This window comes from Tarenaya hassleriana, unplaced genomic scaffold, assembly GCF_000463585.1.
Source record: "Tarenaya hassleriana unplaced genomic scaffold, ASM46358v1 Cleome10, whole genome shotgun sequence".
Classification (NCBI taxonomy): domain Eukaryota; kingdom Viridiplantae; phylum Streptophyta; class Magnoliopsida; order Brassicales; family Cleomaceae; genus Tarenaya; species Tarenaya hassleriana.
The window spans coordinates 2,640,392-2,668,206 of record NW_010960188.1 but is presented as its reverse complement, the minus strand read 5'-3'; the positions used below and the strand labels follow the sequence as shown (position 1 = coordinate 2,668,206).

General features: G+C 40.4%; 6 protein-coding genes across 9 annotated transcripts in view; 4 read left to right on the top strand and 2 right to left on the bottom strand.

Moving 5' to 3' along the window:
* The window catches only part of LOC104802028 (putative calcium-transporting ATPase 11, plasma membrane-type), a 6,367-nt gene extending 3,445 nt beyond the window's left edge, over positions 1 to 2,922 (top strand). Inside the window, exons 4-8 of the mRNA XM_010525443.2 lie at positions 1 to 1,366; positions 1,441 to 1,596; positions 1,687 to 1,858; positions 1,988 to 2,286; positions 2,375 to 2,922. Of these exons, the coding sequence (XP_010523745.1) occupies positions 1 to 1,366; positions 1,441 to 1,596; positions 1,687 to 1,858; positions 1,988 to 2,286; positions 2,375 to 2,683 (2,302 nt within the window). The 3' untranslated portion in view covers positions 2,684 to 2,922. The remainder of the gene's footprint in view (positions 1,367 to 1,440; positions 1,597 to 1,686; positions 1,859 to 1,987; positions 2,287 to 2,374) is intronic.
* Positions 2,923 to 3,901: 979 nt separating this feature from the next.
* On the top strand, positions 3,902 to 7,258 carry LOC104804815. The gene is made up of 8 exons (XM_010529184.1): positions 3,902 to 4,131; positions 4,300 to 4,357; positions 4,479 to 4,547; positions 4,661 to 4,800; positions 5,082 to 5,282; positions 5,487 to 5,675; positions 5,917 to 6,620; positions 6,653 to 7,258. Exons 2-8 carry the CDS (start codon positions 4,321 to 4,323, stop codon positions 6,837 to 6,839), a joined length of 1,527 nt encoding a protein of 508 aa, XP_010527486.1. The 5' UTR covers positions 3,902 to 4,131; positions 4,300 to 4,320; the 3' UTR covers positions 6,840 to 7,258.
* On the bottom strand, positions 7,166 to 8,376 carry LOC104802018. Its single transcript, XM_010525431.2, has 5 exons — positions 8,146 to 8,376; positions 7,883 to 7,925; positions 7,703 to 7,794; positions 7,510 to 7,609; positions 7,166 to 7,388 (listed from the first exon to the last, which is right to left on the bottom strand). The coding sequence occupies exons 1-5, from the start codon at positions 8,203 to 8,205 to the stop codon at positions 7,309 to 7,311; spliced, it is 375 nt and encodes a 124-aa protein (XP_010523733.1). The 5' UTR covers positions 8,206 to 8,376; the 3' UTR covers positions 7,166 to 7,308.
* A 5,921-nt stretch (positions 8,377 to 14,297) lies between these two features.
* Positions 14,298 to 16,789, top strand: LOC104801987 (S-formylglutathione hydrolase). The gene is made up of 7 exons (XM_010525388.1): positions 14,298 to 14,506; positions 15,089 to 15,206; positions 15,399 to 15,446; positions 15,622 to 15,818; positions 15,942 to 16,040; positions 16,150 to 16,215; positions 16,415 to 16,789. The coding sequence occupies exons 1-7, from the start codon at positions 14,363 to 14,365 to the stop codon at positions 16,598 to 16,600; spliced, it is 858 nt and encodes a 285-aa protein (XP_010523690.1). The 5' UTR covers positions 14,298 to 14,362; the 3' UTR covers positions 16,601 to 16,789.
* A 76-nt stretch (positions 16,790 to 16,865) lies between these two features.
* On the bottom strand, positions 16,866 to 25,713 carry LOC104801997 (DNA helicase INO80). 4 transcript variants are annotated; one of them, XM_010525400.2, is made up of 23 exons: positions 25,313 to 25,707; positions 24,992 to 25,079; positions 24,517 to 24,898; positions 23,939 to 24,371; positions 23,637 to 23,837; positions 23,393 to 23,503; positions 22,617 to 23,044; positions 22,427 to 22,535; positions 22,202 to 22,282; positions 21,952 to 22,124; positions 21,470 to 21,595; positions 21,065 to 21,226; positions 20,912 to 20,969; positions 20,368 to 20,598; positions 20,072 to 20,218; positions 19,407 to 19,967; positions 19,047 to 19,307; positions 18,849 to 18,956; positions 18,616 to 18,710; positions 18,349 to 18,505; positions 17,934 to 18,131; positions 17,682 to 17,837; positions 16,866 to 17,435 (listed from the first exon to the last, which is right to left on the bottom strand). In XM_010525400.2, exons 1-23 carry the CDS (start codon positions 25,370 to 25,372, stop codon positions 17,232 to 17,234), a joined length of 4,530 nt encoding a protein of 1,509 aa, XP_010523702.1. In that variant the 5' UTR covers positions 25,373 to 25,707; the 3' UTR covers positions 16,866 to 17,231. The 4 variants fall into 4 exon arrangements, 3 of the variants coding, with proteins under 3 accessions (XP_010523702.1, XP_010523710.1, XP_010523718.1); XM_010525408.2 differs by having other exon boundaries at positions 24,517 to 24,859; XM_010525416.2 differs by lacking the exon at positions 20,368 to 20,598.
* A 131-nt stretch (positions 25,714 to 25,844) lies between these two features.
* Positions 25,845 to 27,815, top strand: part of LOC104801979 (eukaryotic translation initiation factor 3 subunit E) — a 3,132-nt gene continuing 1,161 nt past the window's right edge. The window contains exons 1-5 of the mRNA XM_010525376.2: positions 25,845 to 26,155; positions 26,250 to 26,404; positions 26,684 to 26,911; positions 27,006 to 27,127; positions 27,603 to 27,810. Coding sequence (XP_010523678.1) covers positions 25,927 to 26,155; positions 26,250 to 26,404; positions 26,684 to 26,911; positions 27,006 to 27,127; positions 27,603 to 27,810 — 942 coding nt within the window. The 5' untranslated portion in view covers positions 25,845 to 25,926. The remainder of the gene's footprint in view (positions 26,156 to 26,249; positions 26,405 to 26,683; positions 26,912 to 27,005; positions 27,128 to 27,602; positions 27,811 to 27,815) is intronic.

The following is a 27,815-nucleotide window of genomic DNA, read 5'->3' as shown; positions in this document are numbered from 1 at the left end:
TCCTGCTGATGGGATCTTCATTTCTGGATACAACTTGGAGATAGACGAATCAAGCTTATCAGGGGAGAGTGAGCCATCACACGTGAATAAAGTTAAGCCCTTTTTGCTTTCGGGAACCAAAGTTCAAAATGGTTCTGCAAAGATGCTGGTGACAACTGTGGGTATGAGAACCGAGTGGGGAAAGTTGATGGAAACCTTAAGCGAGGGTGGAGAAGACGAGACCCCTCTGCAAGTGAAGCTAAATGGAGTTGCCACTATCATCGGTAAAATTGGTTTAAGCTTTGCAGTGCTTACCTTTGTGGTTCTGTGTGTAAGGTTTGTAGTGCAGAAAGCCAGAGAAGGTGACTTGATGAAATGGTCATCAGAAGATGCGTTGACTCTACTCGATTACTTTGCAATTGCTGTAACTATTATCGTTGTGGCTGTACCCGAGGGCTTACCATTGGCCGTGACATTGAGTCTGGCATTTGCTATGAAGAAGTTGATGAGTGACAGGGCACTTGTGAGGCATCTGGCTGCCTGTGAGACAATGGGTTCTGCTACTTGCATCTGCACCGATAAGACGGGGACATTAACCACTAACCACATGGTTGTCAACAAAGTTTGGGTATGCGAAAATATTCAGGCAAGGCAGGAAGCTTCCGGAAATGTCTTTGAGTTGGAACTATCTGAACAAGTTCAGTGCGTCCTCTTGCAGGCCATATTTCAGAACACTGGTTCTGAAGTTGTTACGGATAAGGAGGGAAACACTCAAATCCTAGGATCGCCAACAGAAAGAGCAATACTAGAATTTGGTTTGCTTTTGGGCGGTGACTTTCACTCGCAACGAAGGGAACATAAGATACTTAAGATCGAGCCTTTTAACTCGGACAAGAAGAAAATGTCTGTTCTTACAGCTCCTCCCGAAGGCGGTGTACGAGCTTTCTGCAAAGGTGCATCAGAAATAGTATTAAGAATGTGTGAGAAGGTTGTGGATTCGAGTGGAGAGCCTATCCCGCTATCCGAAGAACAAGTTAGGAAAATCTCTGGTGTCATAGAGGGATTTGCCTCGGAGGCTCTGAGGACTCTCTGCTTGGCTTACAAAGATCTAGACGAAGCTCCAAGTGGGGATATCCCTGAAGGTGGCTACACACTGGTTGCAATCGTCGGGATCAAGGACCCAGTTCGTCCGGGTGTGAGGGAAGCAGTTCAGACCTGTCAGGCTGCTGGAATCACGGTTCGTATGGTGACTGGTGACAACATAAGCACGGCAAAAGCAATTGCAAAAGAATGTGGCATACTTACCGAGGGTGGTTTAGCCATGGAAGGTTCAGAGTTCCGGAATTTGCCTCCTCACGAAATGAGGGCCATTGTACCGAAAATTCAGGTAGGCAGACAGTAGAACTAAATTGTTATCTTAAGATGTGATGAAATCTTACTATCATCCTTGTTTTGGCTCAGGTGATGGCTCGATCCTTGCCACTGGACAAACATACTTTGGTAAACAACTTGAGGAAAATCGGAGAGGTTGTTGCCGTGACTGGTGATGGGACAAATGATGCGCCTGCATTGCACGAGGCAGATATCGGGCTTGCAATGGGCATAGCTGGAACAGAGGTTACTTCATCTCCCTTACACATTAATTAAACGGAAATTCGACAAGAATGTTAATATAAACCATTTCCTCCCTGTTTCCTATATATGCAGGTCGCGAAAGAGAATGCAGATGTTATCATAATGGACGATAACTTCACGACGATAGTTAACGTTGCCAGATGGGGACGTGCAGTGTACATAAACATTCAGAAGTTTGTGCAGTTCCAGCTGACCGTCAACGTCGTGGCTCTGATCATCAACTTCGTCTCTGCTTGCATCACAGGTATATGTTAAACACTTCCACTATCAAAATCCTTACATAATTGGTGTAATTCTTCACCTATATACTATGTTCAGATTCATCTGGTTTCCAAAGTGCGAAACTTTATCCTCCTTTTGTTACCCTTTTCAGGATCTGCCCCTCTCACGGCGGTGCAGCTTCTATGGGTCAACATGATAATGGACACTCTCGGGGCACTGGCTCTTGCCACGGAACCGCCGAACGATGGATTGATGAAGCGTCCTCCGATAGCCAGAACAGCGAGCTTCATCACCAAGGCGATGTGGAGAAACATCATCGGTCAGGGCATCTATCAGATGATTATCCTCGGCGTCCTAAACTTTTCAGGCAAGAAGCTTCTCAAACTCGACGGCCCAGATTCCACAGCCGTCCTCAACACCGTTATCTTCAACTCCTTCGTCTTTTGCCAGGTACGAACCCTCTCCAGAACCCGAGCTCTTTTTTTTTCCTCTTTCAAATGAAAGCCCTTTTTTTACCCATTTCGTACCGGAAATTCAGGTGTTCAATGAGGTAAACAGCCGGGAAATAGAGAAGATAAACGTGTTCAAAGGGATGTTTAAAAGCTGGGTGTTCACAGGAGTAATGGCCGCAACTGTAACGTTCCAAGTGATCATAGTGGAGTTGCTGGGGACATTTGCAAGCACAGTTCCTCTAAGCTGGGAGCTGTGGTTGCTCTGTGTCTTGCTCGGAGCCTTCAGCATGGTCGTAGCCGTCTTCCTCAAACTCATCCCGGTCGACTCCAACCGCCGTCCCAGCCGCAGCCACGACGGCTACGAGCCACTCCCCTCAGGCCCCCCCTCCGCTTAATAACCAACGGTCCCGTATAATAAAATTTTTGTTATCCGACCAGCGATCACGTGACATGTAAAGCAGGATCTAACACGGGCATACGTTTACGTTGTCTTTTTCATTTTGGGGTGTGGATTTGGTTTAATTTTGAGACTTGTTGCGAATTATGCACGTAATATTTTTTTTTTAATTTCTTCACTAACTCATGAAATTGTAAACGTTTGTGTTCTTTTTTTCCCACATCGTTTTCGTTCCTATTTGTTTTGGCGTTGTTATGTAGGGATAAATATAAATATCCGAAAATCGGGTATCCAGAGTTGAGAATAACATGGAGAAAAAGTTTAAAATTTAGGTTAATAAGAATCCAATATACATATATATATATATTATTAATTTATATTTGAATTCAATGCATATATTTTGTATTTAGATGAATTTTTGGAAACCGTTGAAGTTGTATTGCGGTTATGCTTAGAATTTGAAATTATTTATAGTTGATTTCGATGCATTTTGAAGAGATTACGAGTTTTTATATAAAAAAAATATGATTTTTTCTCGTGTAAACATATTTTGGATGTCAGTACGTTTTCAGTACCCGATATCATAATTCGGGTCTCGCGATGGTTATATAAATCTGATACCATATGGTAAGATTCGGAATGCAAATTCTAAATATTTTCCATTACCAAGCAACCCGTGTCCGCTGATGGTCCGTTCCTTTTTCTACCTTTGGCAATGATCGTCTCTATGATTGGTCTCTTTCCTCTCCCCTTTCCCATGCAACGCGACGAATAATTATCGCACCAAACACCCCATCCATCGTACATCATTACATCAAATGATCCATTCGGACCGAACTCTATTATTGTTTCTGGAAATGAAATTAATTATATGTTCTCTTGCAGAAATCCTGGGGAAAGCACGCGCTGTACGGGCGTCAGTCCCTCAGGATGTCAGTTTGAAACCATTACCGAGGTTTCGTGGGACCCCCCCCCCTACGTTCACACCTATTTACGACACTGCCACTGTGGTGCGGGATATCTATCATCCCCTGCCACGCACCGTGAGCCGCAACACAGCGGAACATTTGCCCCCCATGACAGCGTGGTCAAAACGGCGGTCAACTGATCGGACGGTTAAGATTCGATCTTCCTCATCAGGACGTGGTCCCCACGCATTTCCCGAACGGGAATTACTTTCCCTCCACGCGCCTCCGTTCGGATTTCCCCATTTGCCTTCCGTTTAGCCTTACACACACTCTCTCTCTCTCATGCAGTGTGTTCGTCGCTTTCTTTGTCAGGCTTTTTCTCTCCCTTTCTTCCCCGTCTCTCTCTCTCTCTCTCTCTCTCTCTCTCTCTCTCTCTGTTCACTCGCCATTTTCGTCGGAACCCTAGGAGACGATCATCATTCCATGAAGCTCGGTGTCCTCGTCGTCACCTTCCTTCGTTTTCCACTGGAGTTTCCCGGTACGTCTTTCGTAACCCTACTTTTGTCGGTTCTCTCTTGCCTTGCTCCAGAGATATTCCCGCGTTGTCTTTTTCCTTCTTCCGTTTCGGCATTTCTCCCGCGAATGTCGTGAGCTTTGAGTTGTTTTGACTCTCTTTCGACTGCTTCGGCACAATGCCGTGTTTCAGGTTAGATTTTCTGACCGCACCATGGATGCTGATCTCTGGGGTCCGCCAACTGGTCCAGGTTCGAATTTACGGAGATTTATGATCATCATGTTCAGATGGATTGTTTAGTTGGTCGGATTGCTATTGATCAGTAAGAGTCTGAGACTGATGGCTTTTTTCCTCTGGGGTTTGAGTTTCAGATGTTGGAAACGATAGTTGCTACGTTCAAACCGTACGGGGTTGCGGATTTTACTTCGATCGTAGATTAGGTATGATTCGTGTCCATCCTTTCGCTTTCCTCGTACTGTTATGGTTCTGTAGTATTATCGATGTGTTGCCTCCTCAGAGAACAATCGATGTGATTTGCTTTCTATGGTTCTAGATGTGATCGAGGAAAATGCTCTGAACGAGATATCTTGTGTGCAAGTGTTGAGGATATTGATGGAGAAGGAAGATGCTGAAATCGACAACCATGAGAAAGTTTCGATTTTGCCCCGAAATGACGATACTTGCTACAATGTGGTAAGATAAAGTTTCATTTTTACTTTGGTGAGTCTCTGAAAATCTCGAAGAATTTAGAAGATTCATGTGATTTGGTTCCTGTTGCTTAAAGGACCCTGATGAACGAAGCCATAAAATTTTGGAGGATTTGCTTGAAAATTATGGCAATCCAGAGATATGTGCACTGAGATTATGTGTCAGGAAACATCTCCCCCTTCAAAGAGTAGCCATGATGTTTTCAGCATTCTACTATTTTTATTCTCGAGTAGATTAGGAAATCGTTCTGTCTTTGTTTTCCACAGGAAAAGATCCATGATGCTATCGTTCCGGAGGCCAACACCAGTTCCACACAATCGGCTATCGATGAGGAAGCAAGCATCTCTAATCTTAGTGATGCTCAAACTGCTGGGAGCAGAGATTCTAGTTACGCCATTGAAGACAGAGACCCAGAGACAAGATCGAAGCTTCGTGAGAGGACAGCAACCAGCTCAGAAACAGTTCAGGTTTGTGTGAAACTACTTTTCTATCCGCATTTTCTGATAAATCATCATGCATCCGTGGACCTGGTTGTAACCTTTTTTCTCAGCGATCCTAAAACCCCATGAGTCGGCAGCTTGGAATTCTACCAGGTGTCTTTAGAGTGATTGTAGTTTCAGTTCATATGCTTGACAGATCGATAACATGCTGTTCTTTTCAACCACGCACAGCCTGCAGGAGCTGTGGAAGTCTCTAGTATAGATGCATCTACAGAACCCTTTACCGAGAAGGGGAGCATTTCTTCTGGTTCGGTGTCGACAGTCAATAGCAAAGAAGTCGAGGAACATTCTTGTTTATCCTTGGATGCCATCAAAACACTAGATCCTATAAAACAAGAAGATACTGCAGAACTTCTCAAGGTAACATTTCATTTTCTTTTGTTGTTTAAGTGAGTTAGGAGCGCAATCTGTGAAACTACGTGAAGAAAGGAAAGGGGTTCATCCATGCTAACATGTGGTAGGTACTGTAACATAACCATGAGATGAGCCTACACCGATTTGGTGTCTGATTAGGTTGCTGTTGATTCTGTTGCGGATTTCGTTCCCTTCACATGATGTAACTGTTTTCATTGTTCTGTATATGTCATTTCCCATCTAACAGCCTAAAAGAACTGCTGAGGACTCGGCCACAAACATTAGCAGAGATGAGGTGAAACACCTGAATGGTATGCAGCAATCAGAAACCTCAGACTTGAAACCTAGCAGCCTCAACAAACCAAGTGAACACCACTGTCCTGCTGCCAAAAGCAAAGATGGAAGCCCCGGTTTAAGGCATCTGGTTTCAAAAGCTAGACAGAGGCTGAGAGAAAAGACTAATGCTCTCAATGAGAAGATGAATACTGCGACTTTGGCTGCAGAAGAAGATGAAGAAAGACTGAAGGATGATCACCAAACTCCCAGTCTCCAAAATGTCCTAATTGCTACTGAACCTTTCACCATGGATTGTCTCTTAGAGATGTGTGATGGGGAAGATAAAGGCGGTGAAACACCTCTTGATAAGAAGCAAAAAAGATCACAGGCCGAAACAGGTCATGGAGCTGGAAGAACTGGTACACACGATGAGCTGATAAAGAACTTGATTCTGAAGCCAGCAGAGGAAAAGACAAGGAGCAATGCACTGCTAGTTCTACCAAGCTTGCAACAAAACCCTAGCACGCAGCAGAAATCCAACAGTAGTAACCATGCGGGTCCAAACAAGTCTTTTATCAGAGATACCAAGCAGAACATAACTCAAGACGGGCAAGGTGAACCAGGGAATCTTATTGCTGATCCAGGTGATGAACAAAAACCGATGAACAAGCGAAAGCATACTTCGGAGGAATATGCTTCGTTCATCGGAAGAAGAGGACAAGCGAAAGCAGTAAGCAGACGTTGAGTGAAGCAGAGATATCAAGCGGGGACTTGAATGAGATGAAAACAAACGACTTAAAGGCGATAGCAAAGGCGCTGAAAGTGACGCATTACTACAAGCTCAGGAGAAACGACCTGCTTCAGCAGCTAATTAGCCGTCTAAACCCTATCTGAAACCCTCATTACATATTATTGTACAGAGTGGTAAGTACATTATTTCGGGTTTCCCGTTCTCTGCGGGAACTTCCTTGCTGGAGGCTGGAGTTGAGACGATCACCGGCTTGGGATCCACCAGGTATAGCTAACATTAGATATCTCAAAAAAAAAAAAAAAGAACACCCTTTGTTTGCTTGACATCACATGGTAAAAATGATTAGCTAGCTTCTGCATTTTGCAGAATCATGTGAATGAATGGTGATGAGCAGTTTTCTCACTACTGTGAACATATATATATATATATAGGTGGATATGCTCATAGCAGTAACAGTCAGACTAAAGAATGAAAGAACACGATACTTCTCATAGAGTCAGAGGCTCACGTGTGCATTACTGCATCCAACGTTTCCTTAAAAAAAAAAAAAAAAAAAAAAAAACAAGTTGTGGCCGTTGTAGTCTCATCTTCGGAGGCCAAAAAGACAACGTCTCACTTACGGTACAAAGATGTAATGCTCAGATCTTCATATCTTATTATGTCGGCTGGATTCATCTTTGGAATCGGTATTCCTTGAGGGAAAAAAAGAGAGGAAAAACATCATGGAATATAGTTAAGATAAAAAAAAAACAAATGTGAAATTATAAAATTTACTGTGAATAATATAATTTTATAGGAAATAATCGCAAGTACCTTGAAGCCTTTCAAGCTCCTGGTCGGCAGCCCTCAAGGCACGGACAAGATGCTCCACCCTGTAGTTCTGCTTCTCCTTCTCAACCGTCAATGCCTTGACCTATCCCCACCCATGGAGGGGAAAAAACAATCAATCACTGAAGCTCCTTACATACAAGGGAAGAACAGCTATCCATCATTTATCATTCATTACCTTGAGCTGTTCTTGAGCAAGACGTGTGCTAGCTTGTTCTAGCATGGACTGGAGTTCCCCCATCTTCTCCACAAGGGCTTTGTTCCCAGAATCTGTAGGAGATGAAGATACTTACAAGTAAGTGTCACTTTGGTTCCAAGATTGCAGGAAGGCCACCGGAAACATGATTGTCTGTTTTACCTGTCTTACTCGTAAGAGCAGCTTCGAGTCTATCCAACCTCTCCTGTCCAAAAAAATAAAAAATAAAAAAAATCCAGCATTTCAAATAACCAACCAACCAACCAACCTATAAGTCATATATTGAATCGAGGAGTTTCTTCCTTGTCAATTCCCTTTTCACGCAATCTATGTCCGAAATCAGGCTAGCAAGATCCAGAAACCCTTTCTGGAAATCTCCCAGCGGAATTGGAACAAAGAATCATTGAAGTCAAGCGGGGACATACATCGGCTTGGAGGGCTCGGTCGTAGAAGGGTTTCAAGGTTTCCGGCAGACGCTCCGACATGTTTCCTTCTCTCTCCGCCGCCACTCTCTCTCTCTCTACAGCCGCAGCCTCCTCAGGTCAACTCTATTGATTTCCTTTTCTTCCCAGTTTTACATATTTGCCCTTTCCCTTTTTTCTTTTTTGATAGGGTAAATCCCCGAAAAATCCTGAAGTTAAAACCCCCTCGGCAGAAACTCGCGGAACCGTTTTTATATTTATGTATATATGAATGTATGCATATGTATAAATATATGTATGTATACGCGTCTTTATATGTATAAATGTATGTTGTAAAATTTTATTTATCATTTTTTATTTTTAATTATTAAATTAGTTTTTACGATAACGTGATAAATTTACGATTGTGTTTCGTTAAATTTCTGACAATGTTAAGTTTTTGGGATTTTATGATAAAAATTGAAAAATTTCTATATTTTCTTCCAAAATTGCGATAATTGTTTTTTAATATAAAAAATGATAAAATTGTTGAAAACGAAAGACGAAAAACAAGAAAGATGCTCTAGAGAGAGAAAGAGTATGATAGAGAGAAGAGAGAGAATGTTCTTCGTATTTCGTATGTTACAAATGAACTATGACACTGACTTATTTATAGAGAAAATATAAGGAACTTCTTCATAGTGAAGAAGGGTTAGCTTTTTCGTAGTGAAGAAGGGTCAGCTAGTGAAGAAAGGTCAACTTCTTCAAGAGCATAATATAGGTTCCACTAGATAATATGGATCCCACTAGATGTCTACTTGTATATTTACAACACTCCCCCTTAGACATCTAGTATGGACTGCCTCGTTAAAAACCTTATCATGGAAAAACCCTGTGGGATAAAAACCATGACGAGGGAAAAAGAGTACAGTCTTACAATCTCCCCCTTGAATCAATATGAATACGTTTCTTCATAAACTTCGAAGATGACGCATTCCAATATTCTGAATATGCTTCTTGAATGTTGAAGTAGGGAGTGCCTTTGTGAATAAATCAGCTACGTTGTCACTTGATCGGATATAACGGATATCAACTTCCTTCTTCTTTTCGAGCTCTTGAGTGTAAGAGAAGTACTTCGGAGGAATATGCTTCGTTCGATCATTCTTTATGTATCCTTCTTTGGTTTGAGCAACACATGCGACATTATCTTCGAATAATATCGTTGGATCGATATTAATCGGTAATCCACACGTTTCTAGTATATGGCGGGTTACAGTCCTAAGCCACACACATTCTCTACTTGCTTCATGAAGTGCAATGACTTCAGCGTGATTCGAAGATGTTGCAACCAATGTTTGTTTCTGAGAACGCCAGGATATTGCAGTACCTCCAATTGTGAAAACATATCCAGTCTGTGATCGAGTTTTATGAGGGTCGGATAAATAACCTGCGTCTGCAAAACCGGTTAGCTCAAGTTTCGAATCCTTAGGATAAAATAATCCCAAATAAATTGTTCCTTATAAATAACGAAAGATATGTTTGATCCCTTCCAATGTCGTCTTGTTGGAGATGAACTATATCTCGCTAAAAGATTAGTAGCAAACGCTATATCTGGTCGAGTACAGTTAACAAGATATAACAATGCCCCTATCGCGCTCATATAAGGAACTTCATGACCGAGTACCTCCTCGATATCTTCGTAAGGGCGAAATAGATCTTTTTCAACATTTAGGGATCTACAAACCATTGGGGTGCTCAACGGATTTGATATATCCATGTTAAAACGTCTCAGAATTTTCTTGGTATAGTTGGACTGATGAACAAGTATTCCGCTAGGAAGATGTTCTATTTGTAGTCCAAGACAAAACTTTGTTCGTCCCAAATCTTTCATCTCAAATTCTCCTTTGAGATAACTTCGAGCGTTTTCAATTTCCGTTGGAGTCCCAATTATGTTTAGATCATCCACATACACCACTATAATCGCAAAGCCGCTAGCTGTTTTCTGGATGAATACGCATGGACAAATGGGGTTATTAACGTATCCCTTTTTCAGCAGACATTCACTTAAGCGATTATACCACATACATCCAGATTGTTTTAATCCGTATAAGGATCGTTGTAATTTGATCGTATACGTTTCCTTGGATTTTGAGTTTAATGCCCCCGACATTCTCAATCCTTCAGGAATTTTCATGTATATGTCATTTTCTAATGACCCATATAAATATGTTGTGACAACATCCATGAGGTACATTTTCAAATTCTTGGAAGTTGTCAAACTTATCAAATATCTGAACGTAATCGCATCCATGACTGGAGAATACGTTTCCTCATAATCTATTCCAGGTCTTTGAGAGAAACCTTGTGCGACAAGACGTGCTTTATATCTCATAATTTCATTATTTTCGTTTCTCTTTCGCACAAACACCCATCTGCATCCAACTGGTTTTACACCGTCAGGGGTTTGGATAATGGATCCAAATACTTTTCTTTTATTTAATGAGTCTAATTCTACTTCCATAGCTTCTTTCCATTTTATCCAATCATGTCTCTTTCGACATTCAGATACCGACATCGGTTCTGGATCTTCACTATCATTTTCGATTTTCTTAGACACAAAGAAAGAGAATATTCCATCACTGTCGTCTATCTCATTTCTTACCAACATCTTTCCATTATGGATGTAGTTGATAGAAATCTCATTGTCTTCTGCATTCTGAAGACCATTTTCATCATTTTGATATTCAGTATCTTTTCCCTCATTCGGTTCTTTTGGATCAATCTGAGGACTATTATCAGTCTCAGTTTTCTTTCTTTTTCGTAGATTTCTATCTTTAGAACCGGGTGGTCTTCCACGTTTCAACTGTGCCATAGACTCATTTGAAATTCTTTTCTCCCCCTGATCCTTTGGTATTTCTATCCAAGCGGGTACATTCACGGCTGGTATATATGATTTTGTCACCCGTATTGTATCTGTGAATCCATCTGGCAATCGATTTGCTACATTTTGCAAATGTATGATCTTTTGTACTTCAAGATCACATTGTTTTGTAGGAGGATCAAGATATAATAATGATTCTGTTTTCCACGTCAAATCTTGTGAGGCTTGTATCATTCCTCCCCCTAACGTCGGGAATTCATCCTCACGAAAATGACAATCAGCAAAACGAGCTGTAAACATATCATCCGTTTGTGGTTCAAGATATCGAATGATTGAGGGTGAATTATATCCAACGTAAATACCCAATCGTCGTTGTGGGACCATTTTTGTACGTTGTGGCGGAGCTATTGGTACATATACCGCACAACCAAATATTCTAATATGAGGTATATTTGGCTCATTTCCAGTTGCCAATTGCACTGGAGAATATTTATGATATGCACTCGGTCGAATTTGAATCAGTGCTCCAGCATGTAAAATGGCATGCCCCCAAACAGAAATCGGAAGTTTTGTTTTCATCATCAATGGTCGAGCAATAAGTTGGAGTCGTTTAATTAATGACTCGGTCATACCATTTTGTGTATCGATATGGGGAACAGGATGCTCAATCTCAATTTCGAGTGACATACAATAATAATTGAAAGCTTGAGAAGTGAATTCACCGGCGTTATCAAGCCTCACTTTCTTAATAGGATAATCAGGGAATTGAGCTCGTAGTTTGGTAATTTGAGCAAGAAACCTCGCGAATGCAATATTACGGGTTGATAATAGACAAACATGTGACCATCTACTTGATGCATCTATCAATACCATAAAATATCGAAATGGTCCACTCGATGGATGTATTGATCCACAAATATCCCCATGTATTCGTTCTAAAAATGATGGCAATTTATTTCCGATTTTGACCGATGACGGTCGTATTATCAATTTCTCTTGAGAACATGCGGTACATGTGAGTTCATGAGATTGGAAAATCTTTCCATTTTTCAAGGATGACCATTAGAACTTTCCACAATTCTCCGCATCATTATTGAACCAGGGTGACCCAATCGATCATGCCAAATCTTGAACACATCTCCAAACCGTGGATTCATCGTAGAATATGATTCAATCATATATATCTTTGTGAAGTATAATCCAGAGGATAATGATGGTAACTTTTCCATCATATGCTTCTTTCCAGCAATCATTGACGTGATACAAAGGTATTCACGATTTTCTTCGCTTATAGTCTCGATATGAAAATTATTTTGGCGAATATCTTTGAAACTCAATAAGTTTCTTTGAGACTTTGGAGCGAATAATGCGTTATTGATCATAATCTTTGTGCCTCTAGGCATTATAAAACTTGTTCTTTTCCTGAGCCCATGATCATTCTCGCATTTCCAGATATTGTGTTAACACTGGATTCAGTAATATTCAACTCAGAGAAGTATTTCTCATCTTTAAGTATCGTATGAGTCGTAGCACTATCGGCTAGACATATATCCCCATCATTGATCTTGAATTTCGACATATCTCAAGTCGAATTGATCAATGTGAAAGATACGAAATATTCCTGAAAACAAAGATAAAGATGAAATAGTACATAACACAGAAACTGAACGTTAGAGTATAAAACACACTTGGAAATAAAATACACAATGCAACATTCATAATAAACTTCATGTCGATTTTCTCTAGTTGGTCATTTTTCCATCTTCAAGCTGATCAAGGAAATCTGCGATATACAAATATGTTCCATCTCTTTCTTTATTGATGAAATCATCAGGGACACCAGATACAAAAATTTGTCTGGGTATTTGTCCCTTTTATCTTTACGTGATTGTTGATATCATTCAACAAGATGTTTCAGTATACGACAGGTCTGTGACCAATGATCGTTCATACCATATCGATAACATATATTATCTCAAACATTGCGGAATCATATTCTCGCAAAGACTTAAAGTCTTAGGATCTCAGATCCAGCCAATCATGTTTGACTCTCGGATGGATCACATATTTCTCATGATCGAAATGATCTTTGAGTGATTCCCATAAATCTGCGGGATTCTCTTTCGTGCGATATTCATCTTTTGGCGCATCATCAAGATGGCGTCGCAGAAATATTATCGCTTTTTCCTTATCAGCTTCAGATGTCGCTTGCCCTTTTTCGATTGTTTTGACAATCTTTTCGGCTTTCCGATGCATTTTTACATCAAATGCCCATATCATATAATTTTTTTGCCATAAACATCGAGGGCATCGATTTCGAGATTGACCAAATTCGACATATGTATCATATGTAACAACAGTAGATATAATCATGAATATATTATCAGGCGGTAATACCGTCCATATTGCATAAAGTAAATAGTTAAGGTGGCATAGCCATCCATCACAGAAATAATAACATAAATAATGACAGAAATAATATTCATATTTAGGTGGCATAGCCAACCATTACGATAATAATAGCAATATTTATAGATATGCATAATGATATTTACAGGTGGCATAGCCAACCATTGTGATAATAATAGTAATACTTATAGATATGCATAATGATATTTACAGGTGGCATAGCCAACCATTATGATAATAATAGTAATATTTATAAACATTCATATCATTGACTGGTGGCTGAGCCCGCGAAGTCTATATGAATGTAATATAAATATATGTAATTAGTTATATATCATTGACCGGTGGCTGAGCCTCCCAAGGTCTATATATAATGAAATTGAAGATGAATAGGGATGAAGAATCATACATTACCTTTTGTATGATATTTTCTTTTTTACCTCTATATCGGCAGAGTCTCGTGCTGATAACGTGTTGAAAACGAAAGACGAAAAACAAGAGAGATGCTCTAGAGAGAGAAAGAGTATGATAGAGAGAAGAGAGAGAATGTTCTTCGTATTTCGTATGTTACAAATGAACTATAACACTGATCTATTTATAGAGAAAATATAAGGAACTTCTTCATAGTGAAGAAGGGTCAGCTTCTTCATAGTGAAAAAGGGTCAGCTAGTGAAGAAGGGTCAACTTCTTCAAGAGCATAATATGGGTTCCACTAGATAATATGGATCTACCTGTATATTTACAACAAAAATGCAATTATATACGTTTTTTTTACTGTGCTGTTTCTTTTGCATCCGGGGTGGTAGTCGAAAACACCTGAATCTGCAGCTATTTATAGTAATAGGTTTGTGTAATTTCCAAATCCACCTACAAAGAATTATCTGCTATCATCGTTTCTCCTTCTTCCCAGAGAGAGAGAGAGAGAGAGAGAGAGAGAGAGAGAGAGAGAGAATGGAGACAGGACCGAGCGAGATCGGTAGCTGGAAGATGTTCGATGGCTACAACAAGAGATACAAACACTACAGTCCCACTCTTGGTTGTTCCATGACCTTCACCGTCTACTTCCCTCCTCCTTCCCCTTCCCATAAATTCCCTGTACTTTTTTTTCCTTTTCTCTCACTTCGATCTCTCATTTCTGGTCTTAGATTCGATGTTAAATCGTAAAGGGTTTGTGTTTGAGATGGAATCCGCCTAATATTTAACGTGATCTCGATACTCTCCGTCTTTTATCTCCCATAATTTATACTTCGTACGAGAATCTCATCGCTAATCTGAGTTGGGCTGTATCCGGGTACTCCTGGTTTTCTTAATTTAGCGAGGAAACAAAATTGATGTGGATTTAGCTGCTAAGCAATCGATTATCTGCATCCGTTGCATTTGCGGCGATAATCGCACTGATGTACAACCCAAAGACGGTGATGGGTCCTGTTGTTTCATTTTCAGAAAACAAGTTCATAGCAATCGTTTTTGCAATTTTTCTGGAGCTGGCATGTTGTTTTAATCATTCGATTGGCCAGAGACCTAGTGTTTGTAAGCGATTCTAGTGATTTCTTCCATGCAAAGCTCTTGATTCTAAACAAGTTTCCGTTTTTGCACGCTTGTTTTACGGATTCTTTATAAGTTTTGAGCGCTTGCAATGGTTAAATTTCTCGACCTTCCATTTTTGTGGGTTGACAGGTGCTGTACTGGCTTTCTGGCTTAACCTGCACAGATGAGAACTTCATTACCAAGGCCGGAGCTCAGCGCTCTGCTTCAGCTCATGGCATTGCTCTTGTTGTTCCGGACACTTCTCCAAGTGAGCCTCTGTTTTCATATGTTTGATTCTTCCTGTTTATCATCCTTTTTCTTATGATTCCGTACTTTCCTTGGTTTTTTGGATGTTAACCTTGATGTTCGACAAGCAAAATCAGACTCATTCTACTTCGAATCTTCAGATATATTCATCTAACTGTGTTTCAAATCCACTTTTTGTTGACTGGATTTGTAGGGGGGCTAAATATCGAGGGTGAGGCAGACAGTTATGACCTTGGTGTAGGTATGGAAAGCAGAGGAGTCTGGTTCTTCTTCTTCTTATATAATGCACATATACCAGAATAAGTTTGACGTGTGGGGTTGATTTGTGGCAGCTCTATATTTGGGTTGTCTTGATAATGGATGATAACCGATTTCTTCTTCACTGTTAATTCTTTTTTCCTTTGATTTTCAACTAGGTGCTGGATTCTACCTTAATGCTAAACAGGAGAAGTGGAAGAACTGGCAAATGTATGACTACATCGTCAAAGAGTTGCCAAAGCTCCTGAGTGAAAACTTTCCCCAGCTAGATACATCACGAGCATCTATATTTGGTCACTCCATGGGCGGGCATGGCGCTCTCACAATATACCTGAAAAACCTTGAGAAATACAAGGTATTCGTTAGATTTTTTTTTTTTTTTGGTTTCTTGTATTGCTTTGCAACTTACAAGTGTCTTCTTGCCCATAATATCATTCTTATAATTTTGTTGTTGTTGTGGTTTATGTGCTATGTTAAGTCTGTTTCTGCATTTGCACCAATTGTCAATCCCTCAAATTGCCCATGGGGCCAGAAGGCATTCACAAATTATCTAGGGGAAAACAATGCTGATTGGGAGGTAAAATTCTAGGAAACCCGAGTGTATATAGTATATGCACGATACATCTACCATGTATTTGCCACAATTGGCGGTTCATGATACTTCTCCATTGTTTTGGGAATTGCAGGAATATGATGCCACTTGTCTTATTTCAAAGTTCAACAATGTATCTGCCACAATTCTCATTGATCAGGTGAGAAACCCGTCTCTCTTGAATTTGATTGCGGTTTACGTTCCCCAGCTATCGTTAAATGATCCGTCTTTCATTTCCTTCCAACACGAATCTTGCGAACGAATCACAAAGTGTCCTGCTATTGATATTACATGGATAAGAGCTTAGTGTCAGTCCCTTCAAACTTGTCAGAAAGTCTCAGCTTCTAGTCCTTTTGCAGGGAGAAGCCGACACGTTTTTGCACGAGCAGTTGATGCCGCATAAGTTCGAAGAGGCATGCAGGAAGGTGAAGGTGCCGCTCTTACTGCGTTATCACCCTGGCTATGACCATTCCTACTATTTCATGGCCACTTTCATCGACGACCACATCAGCCACCATGCCCAAGCCCTTAATCTCGTTTCTTGAGCTTTCTCTGCACTACAAGTCCTCACCTATCAGACTTTAGTAGCGATAAATAAGAAGACAAATGGTTGGTGAGTGGGTGGTTTGGTAATGTTTTTTTTTTCCGAGTTGTCTTGTCTCGGACATATTTTAAGCTTCGAGTGTACTTTTGACGATGAGACTCCAACAAGTATAGATTCGTACCTTGATCCATTTCGGTCACTTTTCCTAGTGTTTTCCGTACTTTGGTCTAACATAAAATGTACTTTAAAGGTAGAGAAATAGAAAATGTTGTCTGACTAGCACCCTTTGAATAAAATTGTTAAAGATCGTATCTGGCAAAATCTTGGTCAGCTATCCGAGATTTTTGTTTTTGTTTTACAGCAGTTATCATTGTTCTGCCTTTACAATAATACATAGGGTGTGTATATACACTCCAGCAGTGGGTCAGTCTGAAAATTGAATGAACATCTGTACAACAAACAATTGCATCGCCCATCCTCTTGTCTGTCCCGTGCGAGATTTGAAAGTAGTAGAAGCCCTAGTAGCTAATCCTGCTCTTCAAGAACATCTTCTGGAGCTTCACTCTTGCCTTTTGAAGAACATCTCCCCCATAGGAAATGGCTTCCTTCCTAGTTTAAGCTGGAATATTTCCTCAGACCGAACCCTCCATGGCTGAGAACAAGGATTCAGAATTCTCATTTGTGCTCTTTGTTTGTCGCTTTGCTCTTTTTGGCCTCTGAGGTTGAGAGTCTGCATTCTGAACTGAATCATCTGTCTCCATATTGAAATTTTCGGTCGTTTTCTGAGAATTCGTTGGTTTCGAAGCTACTACTTGCCTGTCTGAAGCAGCTTTCCTCTGCAACATCTCGTATGAAGGCCAAATATTATCACATCCTAAAATTTTGACAGTTCTAAAAAAATACAAGATAATAACCGATTTTCCTAAATTTCATAAGCTATCTAGTGCCTAGTGTTTCTGAAAGCAGTCGCCAGGAACAGATAACATCCAAGCGATGTAATACTACGATAATATCCAAGCGTTTCTGAATAATCCCTCAATTAGCGGTCAATATCGTGCAAAATGGAAGATCGGGATCAATACCTTTTTGTTACTGGGTTTTGCCTTTTCAGGGTCTTGCGGAGGTTCTTGCCCGTTATCCTGTCGTGCAGCTTCTGTTAGATCCTCTAAAGATGCATCCCCTTCTGCATCTAATCGTATACCTTTCGTTGGCTGCTTTCTCCTCTGCCTATCCTTCACCTGGAAGACCAAAAGAAGCCATTTCCGGTTTCTTTTTTTTTCCCCTTTCCTCTCAAAATTTGTAAATATTGATGTGAAGGATGATGATGCACCAACCTGTGGAGGAAGTTCTTTGAGTTTTTGCTCGAGCTGTGTATCATCCAGAAGCAATGATACCACATCCTCAGGTGCCAAGAGATCACCCTGAACATGGCCTCCTGTCATAACAAGCTGCTGGACAGTGTTTTTCTGACTTGCCCTTTGCAAAATTTTCTCTTCTACCGTCTCCTTGCAAATCAGCCGATAGACAGTCACCTAAAAAACAGGTTAGATGTTTTAGACATAAGATTGCGGAACAGATAGACAACTATGCAACTCCCTCTTCTTCCATGACATCCAAAAAAAAAAACAAATGTTTGTTCACTTTAGTTATAAATTGATGCAACAGATAAAATGGTGGTCAAAGGACAAACACTTTCCCAGGGTGATAGAGAAGCCTAGAGGAACAAGAAAAAGAGAGAGAAACACTAACATCTTTTGTCTGACCCAGACGATGAGCTCTGTCCATAGCTTGTAAATCCAAGGTTGGATTCCAATCACTTTCGTAGAAAATTACAGTGTCAGCAGCTGTCAAGTTAATACCAAGCCCTCCAGCTCTGGTGCTCAGCAAGAATACAAAAATATCACTCCTGCAACCACAGAAGGTATTCCCAGCAGTTAGACACTTGCAACAACAAGCCTCACGCCCATATAAGTAAAGCCTCACAAATAATACCCCACAAAACAAATAATTCCCCACCTATGCTGAAAATCTCTAACCATATCTCGACGATCCATAATGGTGGATGACCCATCAAGCCTGAGGTACTTGTACTTTCTATAATTCATGTAATCCTGCGTAAAAAATGAACTTGTAAAGCTAGGTATAATAGAATGTGACCCTCAGTAAATATGTATCACCATAAATTCATCCAAAAGATCCCGACAAACATTCATCAAGACAGTTGCATCAAAGGTTTGTCCGGAAACTACCTCAAGAATGTTCAACATCTTTGTCATTTGTGCAAACAAGAGCACTCTGTGATTTTCTGCTCGAAGGCGCTTCAATAATATATCCAGGGTCTGAAGCTTCCCTGAGTCCTAGGGATACAAGTGAACGGTATTAAGGTAAGAGATCTAACAAATAAAACCACTGAATAGAAAAGATGCAACAGAGACGAATGGTATTACAGTGAGCAACTTTGCCGGGTCAAAACTTTGAATAGGGGGACAAGAACCAAATATTCTGTATGTCAACTGAAGCGCAGGCTGTACTACAGGAAGCTCTGATTCAATCTCTTGGATTAAAGGGTGTTGAGGTCCATCTGGCTCTCTGGGTCCACTATGTTTCGATGTACGTGCAAAACCAACTAATAGCCTCTTAAGCCATGGCTGATGTAGTCCCTCTGTCATTCTGTAAGCATAGTTTCTGTCTGAGCATTGAGCATTCACCTAGCAACAGCAAGTAAAAAGGAGAGGGTAATCAAAATGATTTCAGTCAAGAGACGCCCACATCAATATTTAGCAACTAGATCCAACAAAAAAGCATACCGGTGGAGCTCTAGCTTTCGGGATGAAAGTATATGCAGAATGGAGAAGTTTGATGTTTGAAAGAAGTCTATCATCATGAGATATCACCAATGCTTCAAATGGATCATTACTCGGCCCTGTGGCTAGTCTCTTTTTCAGCAAATTAGTTTCAATTTTTGATGGCATCAACAACATTCTTGTGACGGCTCTGACTTTTCCTCGCTCGACATAATCGTCACCAGGCTCATCATCCATGTTTTCCATAAGTGAGTCTACTATCCCATCTAAAAATTTCCGTTCCCATCTCACAATAGAGAATAATAACTTTTCCATGGAAGAACATGTAGCCAGATATCCAACTTCTGCTGGTGATAAATCCATAAAGCGTGAAAAGCCAAACATTCCGCTTCTAGTAACTACCTGATCTACCCTACTATCAGGTGGGAATATAGACTGATAAATATAGTGTGGCGAAAATATATTAAACTGCTTTAGAAAAGATTCTCTTGATATCCCATGCCTAATTGCAGAACAAAATGTTTCAGAACTTTGGAGCACCTCCTGGTGGAGCAGTTTAGGAATCTGGAAGCAAAAACAAAAAGATAGATACCTGAGTTGGGCTTCAAATTTCAATAAAGACTACTTATTCTCAAACTTAAGAACTTATTTAATTTACTGAAAAGCACCTCGTATGTTATGGGATTTTGACCACCAGAATGGTGTATATCTTCTAGTTCCCCGAAGGGAGGAGGCAGAAGAGAATTAGGAATCACACCAAAATAGAGATATGTGCTTCCTTCATTCCTTTCAAACAACTCTGGATGGTTGCATACCTAAAATTAGACAACAAAAAATAGATTGCATTAGGCCATCATCTTGCATATTTCTTGTCTGAGAAGTACTATTTTTTCTACCTTCTAATTCAACATTTCAGAATTATTTAAAAAAGCATGAAAAATTATAACCAAGCCAGAAAGCTTACCTTCCTGAGTTGGATAACAATATTCATCAAATTCAATATTTTCTTCTCATTAAGGTGTCCGCGATTACTATCAAACAATTCGGCCAGAGAAATTTTATTCTTAATAGCTTGATAGAAGGCTTGCTGTCGAGAACTCAGTTTGCAGTGCACAGTAACCTCTGTCTTCCTAGTTAGTTCAGAAATCACATCTTTTTTTACTCGTCGGAGCATGAACGGCTTCAAGATTGCATGCTGTCAAGGGGAAGGAAACAAAATAACAGAACTGTCTGAACGACTAAACCACTTTTGAAGGTATAGAGACAATATGGTGTACGCATACATATGGAGGTCATCATATTGTTAGGATTCTCAAAAAGGAGGGAAGGAAATGGAACCAACTGCTTTCACGACTTGAAAAAAGGAAAGTAAGATCGTAAAATAAGTCACTTCTGCAAGAAAACTACAGGGGAATCATAGCAAAGAAAAATGGTACGCCACAATAGCATAAGGTGTCTCCATATAAAGCGAAAGAAGCTACTGAGGTAATCATAAAGTGAAACCTTACCAATCTGTTAAGCTGATGCTCGTTCAGAGTGCCTCCATGCTCAGCATGATTCTCGATTCTGTTAATCAACATTAATCATTTATAAGAAACAATTTCCTGGCAATCTTATCTACAAACTTTTCCGTGAACGTAAACCAGAAAAATACTACAAACCCTTTTGAGAACCACTCGTTAAACTGTTCATGACTGTCAAACAATGTCGGCATGATGAAGTGCAGTAAAGCCCACAACTCAGCCATGTTATTCTGGATAGGGGTACCGGTCAGAAGCAAGCGGTTCCGGCAGTTAAAACTAAGAAGGGTCTTCCATCTTATGCTGTCCACAGGAAAAGAACAATGGCATTCACATTAGAATTTAGTCTTAAAGCATCTATAAGGGAATCCACAAACAGTACATTCACATGCATAGTAACAAGTGTCTTACAACAACAAAGACCAACATACATACAGTGGGACTGTTTAACAAAAGGGTAGAAGGAATTAGAGACTGAAATAAACAATTAAAAGAACAGCAATAACAGAATAGGAATTCAGCTGACTCAGGAGAAAAGTAAAAAACCTGGTGGAACTTTTGATTGCTTGGGCCTCATCTAGCACCATATATTGCCACTTCACACGGCGGAAATACTTTTCATCCGATACTAATAGCTGGTAGCTGGTAATTAAAATATGAAAACCAGCATCCCTGTCAAAAGAGAATGTCGGTGGAGGAGCTTTAGAAATAAAGATAGTAGGCCATCTATGAATATTCTTTGAAACCAAAACATGAATGTCTCCACAGAAAGCAGTGAAGCATCTAAGAACTGATTAGGTCAATAAATGCTAGCACTACATGAAATGTTTCAATTTATACTCAATACCCAGCAACTCTACATGTGTCTCTCAGACATGCTTCGGTCTGGGATACACAAGAAGATGTGACACATGACAAATAAACAACTACAGCTACTTTGAGGACATGAATACGAGATCAAGCTACAAGAAGACAGAAAAAGCCCAACAAATAAATTTGTATCCTAGAACATTCAACTCAAACGTTACCTTCGATACAGACGCTTCGGGTTGATATTCTTTCTCAATATTATTCGCTCTTGTAGTCCTCCCCAATATGGAAGAGTTTTCAAGTCAGGGCAGAAACGACTGATTTCATCAACCCAATTGTTCAAGACAGAAGCAGGGGCAACAACCAGAAATGGGCCCCAAATATGTTTTTCCTGCGAGATTATCCATGAATTTTAGCATAAAGAGATCAACTGAGACATAATTAAAAAGTACCCAATATTCAACTTACCTCGGCCAAATGCGCCAAGAATGCCATGGCTTGAATTGTCTTACCCAAGCCCATTTCATCAGCAAGTATGCCATTCAGACCCTGAAACATAAGAAGAGACCATCTTAGTATAGTTCCATTCTAAGAGAAGCTTCAAAGGAAAAGAACAAAAAGTGTCTCAGCAGAATTTTCTGAATAAAGCCCTAAACGACAATTAAGAAATGCAAAAAAGAGGTTGAACTTAACCTGCTCGTAACAATTGACCAGCCACTGAAGGCCTTTCAGTTGGTACTCTTTAAGTGAACCTTTAAATAACTCTGGAGTCTGAACTGTTGATGTAACAGGCATTGTAGATCTGCAAGAACAGAGATAAAATTTAACTACTGCTAATTCCAGGGGAAAGAAATACGGAAATAAAAAGAAAAAAGAAACCCACGGATTATGCAAATCAATATTGCTTGAGCCAGCAACTGAAATATCATTTGAAGGATCTTCTATGTCAACAGCTTGTCGTAACTTCATACATTCAGAATCAAAAGCATTTGTTAACTTCTTCTGCTTAGATACCGCCTCTTGGGCAGCTCTCAGAGCCTCTTTTTTCAGTTCAGTCTCTTCAGGATCTTCCTCGCCTGAAGGCTCAGTTTCCAAAGTTTTTGGAATATCTTCGTCAACTAGCTTTTCCTCTCCAACCAACAGGGCCTCAGAGGGCTTCGAATTGGCTTTGTTCTGCATGAAGTGACTGTAAAGCTCAGTCTGTTGAATGAGAAAATTGAGCCTCTGCTGCTGCCTTTTTGCCTCTCGAAGCTCCTGTTCACGTTTCAAAGCTTCTGCTGCTTCTCTTTCCTGTCTTTTCCTCTCTTCCGCCTGTTAAGGTAGTATCACATTAATCCAAGCCCACACTTCAAGAGAACTGAAGATAATGAAAAATATGCCTAATCTTTAATTTCGTTTCAAGTTTCAACTACATCCTTGATCCTTTTGTATTAAATTAAACCAGCTGACCAAATTTAAAGTGAAAGCTTATGAGCTGGGAGTGACATTCAATTCCCTTTCTGAAGGACAATGATGCCTGGGAAAAAGAAGTATATCTGAACAAGAACTGGCTGCAGAATGCGCAACCAAATCTAAAGGGTATATCGTGCAGTGCAAAATGATGGCCATAAGTTGCTCCTAAAAGTGTGGCATAGAGACTAAATTGAGCAGAGAATTTACCATCTGCTTGTCATATCGCTTCCAAAACAACAACATGTCTCTTGACATTTTCCTGGTGCGAATTGGTGCACTCCTAGGCAATTTGAATGATCTACCCACCTTCATTCTCACCTGTGAACTCAAAGTAATGGTTAATAAATATATAGGCTAGAAGAAAAAAAACTAAAGAGACTGCCATGTAGAAAAGTGAAGGACCAAACAAAATGACCAAGTAAAGCTTATTGAGAAAACCAATAACAAGCACCTCTCTTTGGCAGAGTTCTGCAATCCTCTTTGCATCAATTGATTGCTTCCTATGAAAAGTGGTGAAACTTCGATAGTGTCTGGGAATATCCCTTCTTACAATGTTCATCCAAGCTTTACCAATTTTCTCCTTTTCTGCTCTTTCAATGACTGCAGGATCATTCTTCACCTTCTTCTTTAAAGGCAGACTCCGTTCAATAATCTGCAGAAAGGAAACACAAAGGAATGTAAATTCAATGCCTAACACATGAACGACAGAACCCTATGCAAATTGAAATAGAATAACTGACAGAGAAACCAAACCTCATAGGTATCTCCTTTCTCCAGAACCTTCACATAATACACCTGCAAAACACCACCCTCTGACAAAATTGACCGTGCTGTATTTCCAGCAGCTCCTTCTGGAATTGCAGAATTGATAGCAGCTTCTGAAACCTTGAGGCTGAACTTTGGTGTGGAGTTTGATGCTGACATGGCCTTCACTCTAGCTTGAAGAGATTCATATTGAGGTCGAGGGTCACCCATTCCATTGTGGGCTCTTGGTCCAGATTGATTGTCACTGGCCATTAATTCTGCTAATGACTCCAGATCTAGAGTCCCCTTCAGGTAAAATTCTTCCACATGTATATCGGAGAAGCTTGGTAAGTTTAATGATTCCACCAGCTTGTCATAACTTGGGGGAATTTTATAGATGACACCGTCACCGATATCCAAATAAGAAGGTTCATATGATATTCTGCAAATAATGCAAATATCAAACGTAATATTTCAGGACAATGAACAGCAGTACCATATCATTATGACGGATTTTCACAAGCAACGAATTCTTTTTCCGATTAGCAGGGAATAAAATCAAGCAAGAAAACGAATTAGAAGCATACTTGGGAGTAATATCTGGATCATGATAACTTCTCCGCTTTTGTGGGCTCACATCATTTGCTAAACTGGGTGCTGTGTCAGGATCATAGTATCCTCCTCGGTAATCATTCCCATGTTTCCTACCCTTGTAACTACCCACATTGCTTTTTGGCAATGAAACACCTCCTCTTAGATGTGCAGGGCTTGGTTGAGATTCCTTTGACCTCTTTCTGGACTTCTGTATATGCTCTCCAAGCATTGATCGATAGTGCTCTTCTGTAATTTGTGGACGGTAAAAGTCATCCTCATTCTCCCTATCATCAGCCTCTGTCCACCACTTTCTCTTTTTCTTGCTCAATTCCATTCCTGAAATAGAACCATTACCATGGTTTGCCATTGCCCCACCTTAGCGCATCAACATCCATTATGTTTACAGGTCAGTCGATAGAAATCACACAGTAGGCAACAAAATAATTCCACTAAACTTGAAGTGAGTACCTTGACTGCTTCGGCTTTCATCCTGACTACTACTCCCATAGTAATCAAAATCATCCTCAGGTTGCGGAAGTTTGAAGTTGATCAATGGCTACAAAAGGAAATTAAAAAAAAACACGGAAATTAAGAAATCATCAACAAAAATTCAAAAATGCAAAAGTAACCCACTAGAGGAACACGGAAAAGCTCTAGAATTGCAAGAATGCAAACAACAAAACTACAATCGTCACAAAAATTCAGGATAATCCAGCACAAATAACCCATCAGAAGATAACACAAGCTTCAAATTCAAAGAAAATCGCCACAGATGGAGGTCTAACAGACCTCGAGATTGAAGAGATTCGAGTATGGAGAATCCTTCGACAGCCTACTTGAAGGATCCATGAGCGGCGGAGGGAAACACAGCAAAGAATCCGGTGAGTCCAAACCCTAGAGCTGATTAAGAGCATGAAAGAACTCCTCTCGAGAATGGATGAATAAACGAACTTTGTCTTGCGAAGGAGCCCTAATCCGACACGAGAGGTAAGACGATGGACGAAGCGGAAAAGGAGATGGTGCGCAGGATAAGGGGAGAGAAGAGTGCAGTGGATACAGTCTGCGCGGGTAGCACCCAAGGACGCTAACATGTACCGGAAAAGTGACGCTGTTAATGTACGCCCCTTCTCCGTCCCAAAATTCAATTTATTCCTTTTTTCTCTCTCTTTTCCCGTTCACGGCAGACGAAGATCGGCAAAGACAAAGAAAGTGCCTTGGGGAACGTATTAATACGTTTGGGGCAAATATTAAATTCCGAAAACTACAGGGGAAAGCATAGAAATACGAAAAGTAATATTCTAAGCATCACCGAAAAATAACCTAAAACCGCAATCCTCGTTTCCTCTGAAATTCCCATCCCCGCCGCATTAGGGCTCAAAGATCAGATTTTTCACTGGGAGACGATGGCGGAAAGCGGAGCGAACATGGCGAACTACGACCTGACCCCTCGCATCGCGCCAAACCTGGACAGGCATCTCGTGTTTCCCATGCTCGAGTTCCTTCAAGAGCGTCAGCTGTATCCCGATGATCAGATCCTTAAGTGGAAGATCGAGCTTTTGAACAAGACCAACATGGTAGACTACGCCATGGATATCCACAAGAGCCTCTACCACACCGACGACGCTCCCCAAGGTATATTCCGGCTCTATTCGGAAAATGTGGGTATGTGGGTTTTACGATTGTTTACTGAGGGATGTGGTTGGTTTTGTGCCGATGGTGGTGGTAGATATGGTGGAGAGGAGAGCGGAGGTTGTGGCGAGGCTCAAATCTCTGGAGGAGGCGGCTGCTCCTCTGGTGGCTTTTCTTCAGAACCCTAATGCCGTTCAGGAACTGAGGGCGGACAAGCAGTACAATCTCCAAATGCTGAAAGAGCGATATCAGGTTAGATTTATATGTGGTCTGCTTTTCGAAGTGCGTGAGCAACCAAGGGATGTCGATGTTGTTTACATTTACATACTTTGAAGCTTTTCTGTCGTTGACATAAGAATTCTCAGGTTTAATCCTTAAGGCAATGTTGTCGTCTAAGATTTTGACAAACGCGAAATGGGCTCCTAAGTTTATTGTCTGTTGCTCTTAAACTGAGTTATAGGTGTTGGTTTCATGTCTTGTTCTCTTCGGTAGAGTCTGTTGAGCTAACGAATGTGGCATTCGTCTGACCAGATTGGTCCAGAGCAGATCGAGGCTTTGTACCAGTATGCCAAGTTTCAGTTTGAATGTGGGAACTACTCGGGGGCTGCTGATTATCTTTACCAGTATAGGACCTTGTGCACCAACAGTGAAAGAAGTCTGAGTGCATTGTGGGGAAAGTTTGCTTCAGAAATATTGATGCAAAACTGGGACATCGCACTTGAAGAACTCAACCGCCTTAAAGAAATCATTGACTCTAAGGTCTTCGTTTGAACCTTCTCTTAAAAATTTGCTAGATTGCATCTTTAATTTCCTCATTGATCTGAGTTTAGTCTGAGAAGCACTTTCTTTGCAGAGTTTCTCATCTCCATTAAACCAGGTGCAGAGTAGAATATGGTTGATGCACTGGAGTCTCTTCATCTTTTTTAACAACGATAATGGAAGGACTCAGATCATTGACTTTTTCAACCAAGACAAGTAAGTTGTACCTTTCTATACCCTGTCTACTTCGCTCAGCCTAATAATCCCTTCAGTTCCTTGGTTTAGTTTGTCATTTTATTTGAGTTTCTCTATTTCTGCTGTCTGCTATTTCTCTCCCAAGTTTGCTTCTTCTAACTACTTCCATTAGAGCTTGATCCGGATCGTAGTGCATGGAAACATTCCATGTGGATCCGGATCGTAGTGCATGGAACATGATTTAAATTCAGTGAAGTTATAATGGTTGTACAACAGCTGGCCTGTATTATTGTATATGTGTAGAACTGTTTAGAGTCAGTCATTACTTGTGTCTTGATGGATTGTTAGCAGTCCAGAGAGTTGGTTTTCGCTTGTTATTGTACTTTGACCAATTGATAAGATTTTATGTAGAAAGTGTCTACTGTATTTGCTTCTTTTTGCAAGTTGTCATTCAGTATAGCCGTGAAATGCATGCCGATTTGTTTTCATGTCTCAGGTATCTAAATGCCATCCAAACAAGTGCTCCTCACCTTCTGCGATACCTAGCTACTGCTTTTATTGTCAACAAAAGAAGAAGGCCTCAATTCAAAGAATTCGTTAAGGTTATCCAACAAGAGCAGTACTCTTACAAGGATCCCATCATTGAGTTCCTGGCATGTATCTTTGTGAATTATGACTTTGATGGCGCTCAAAAGAAAATGAAAGAGTG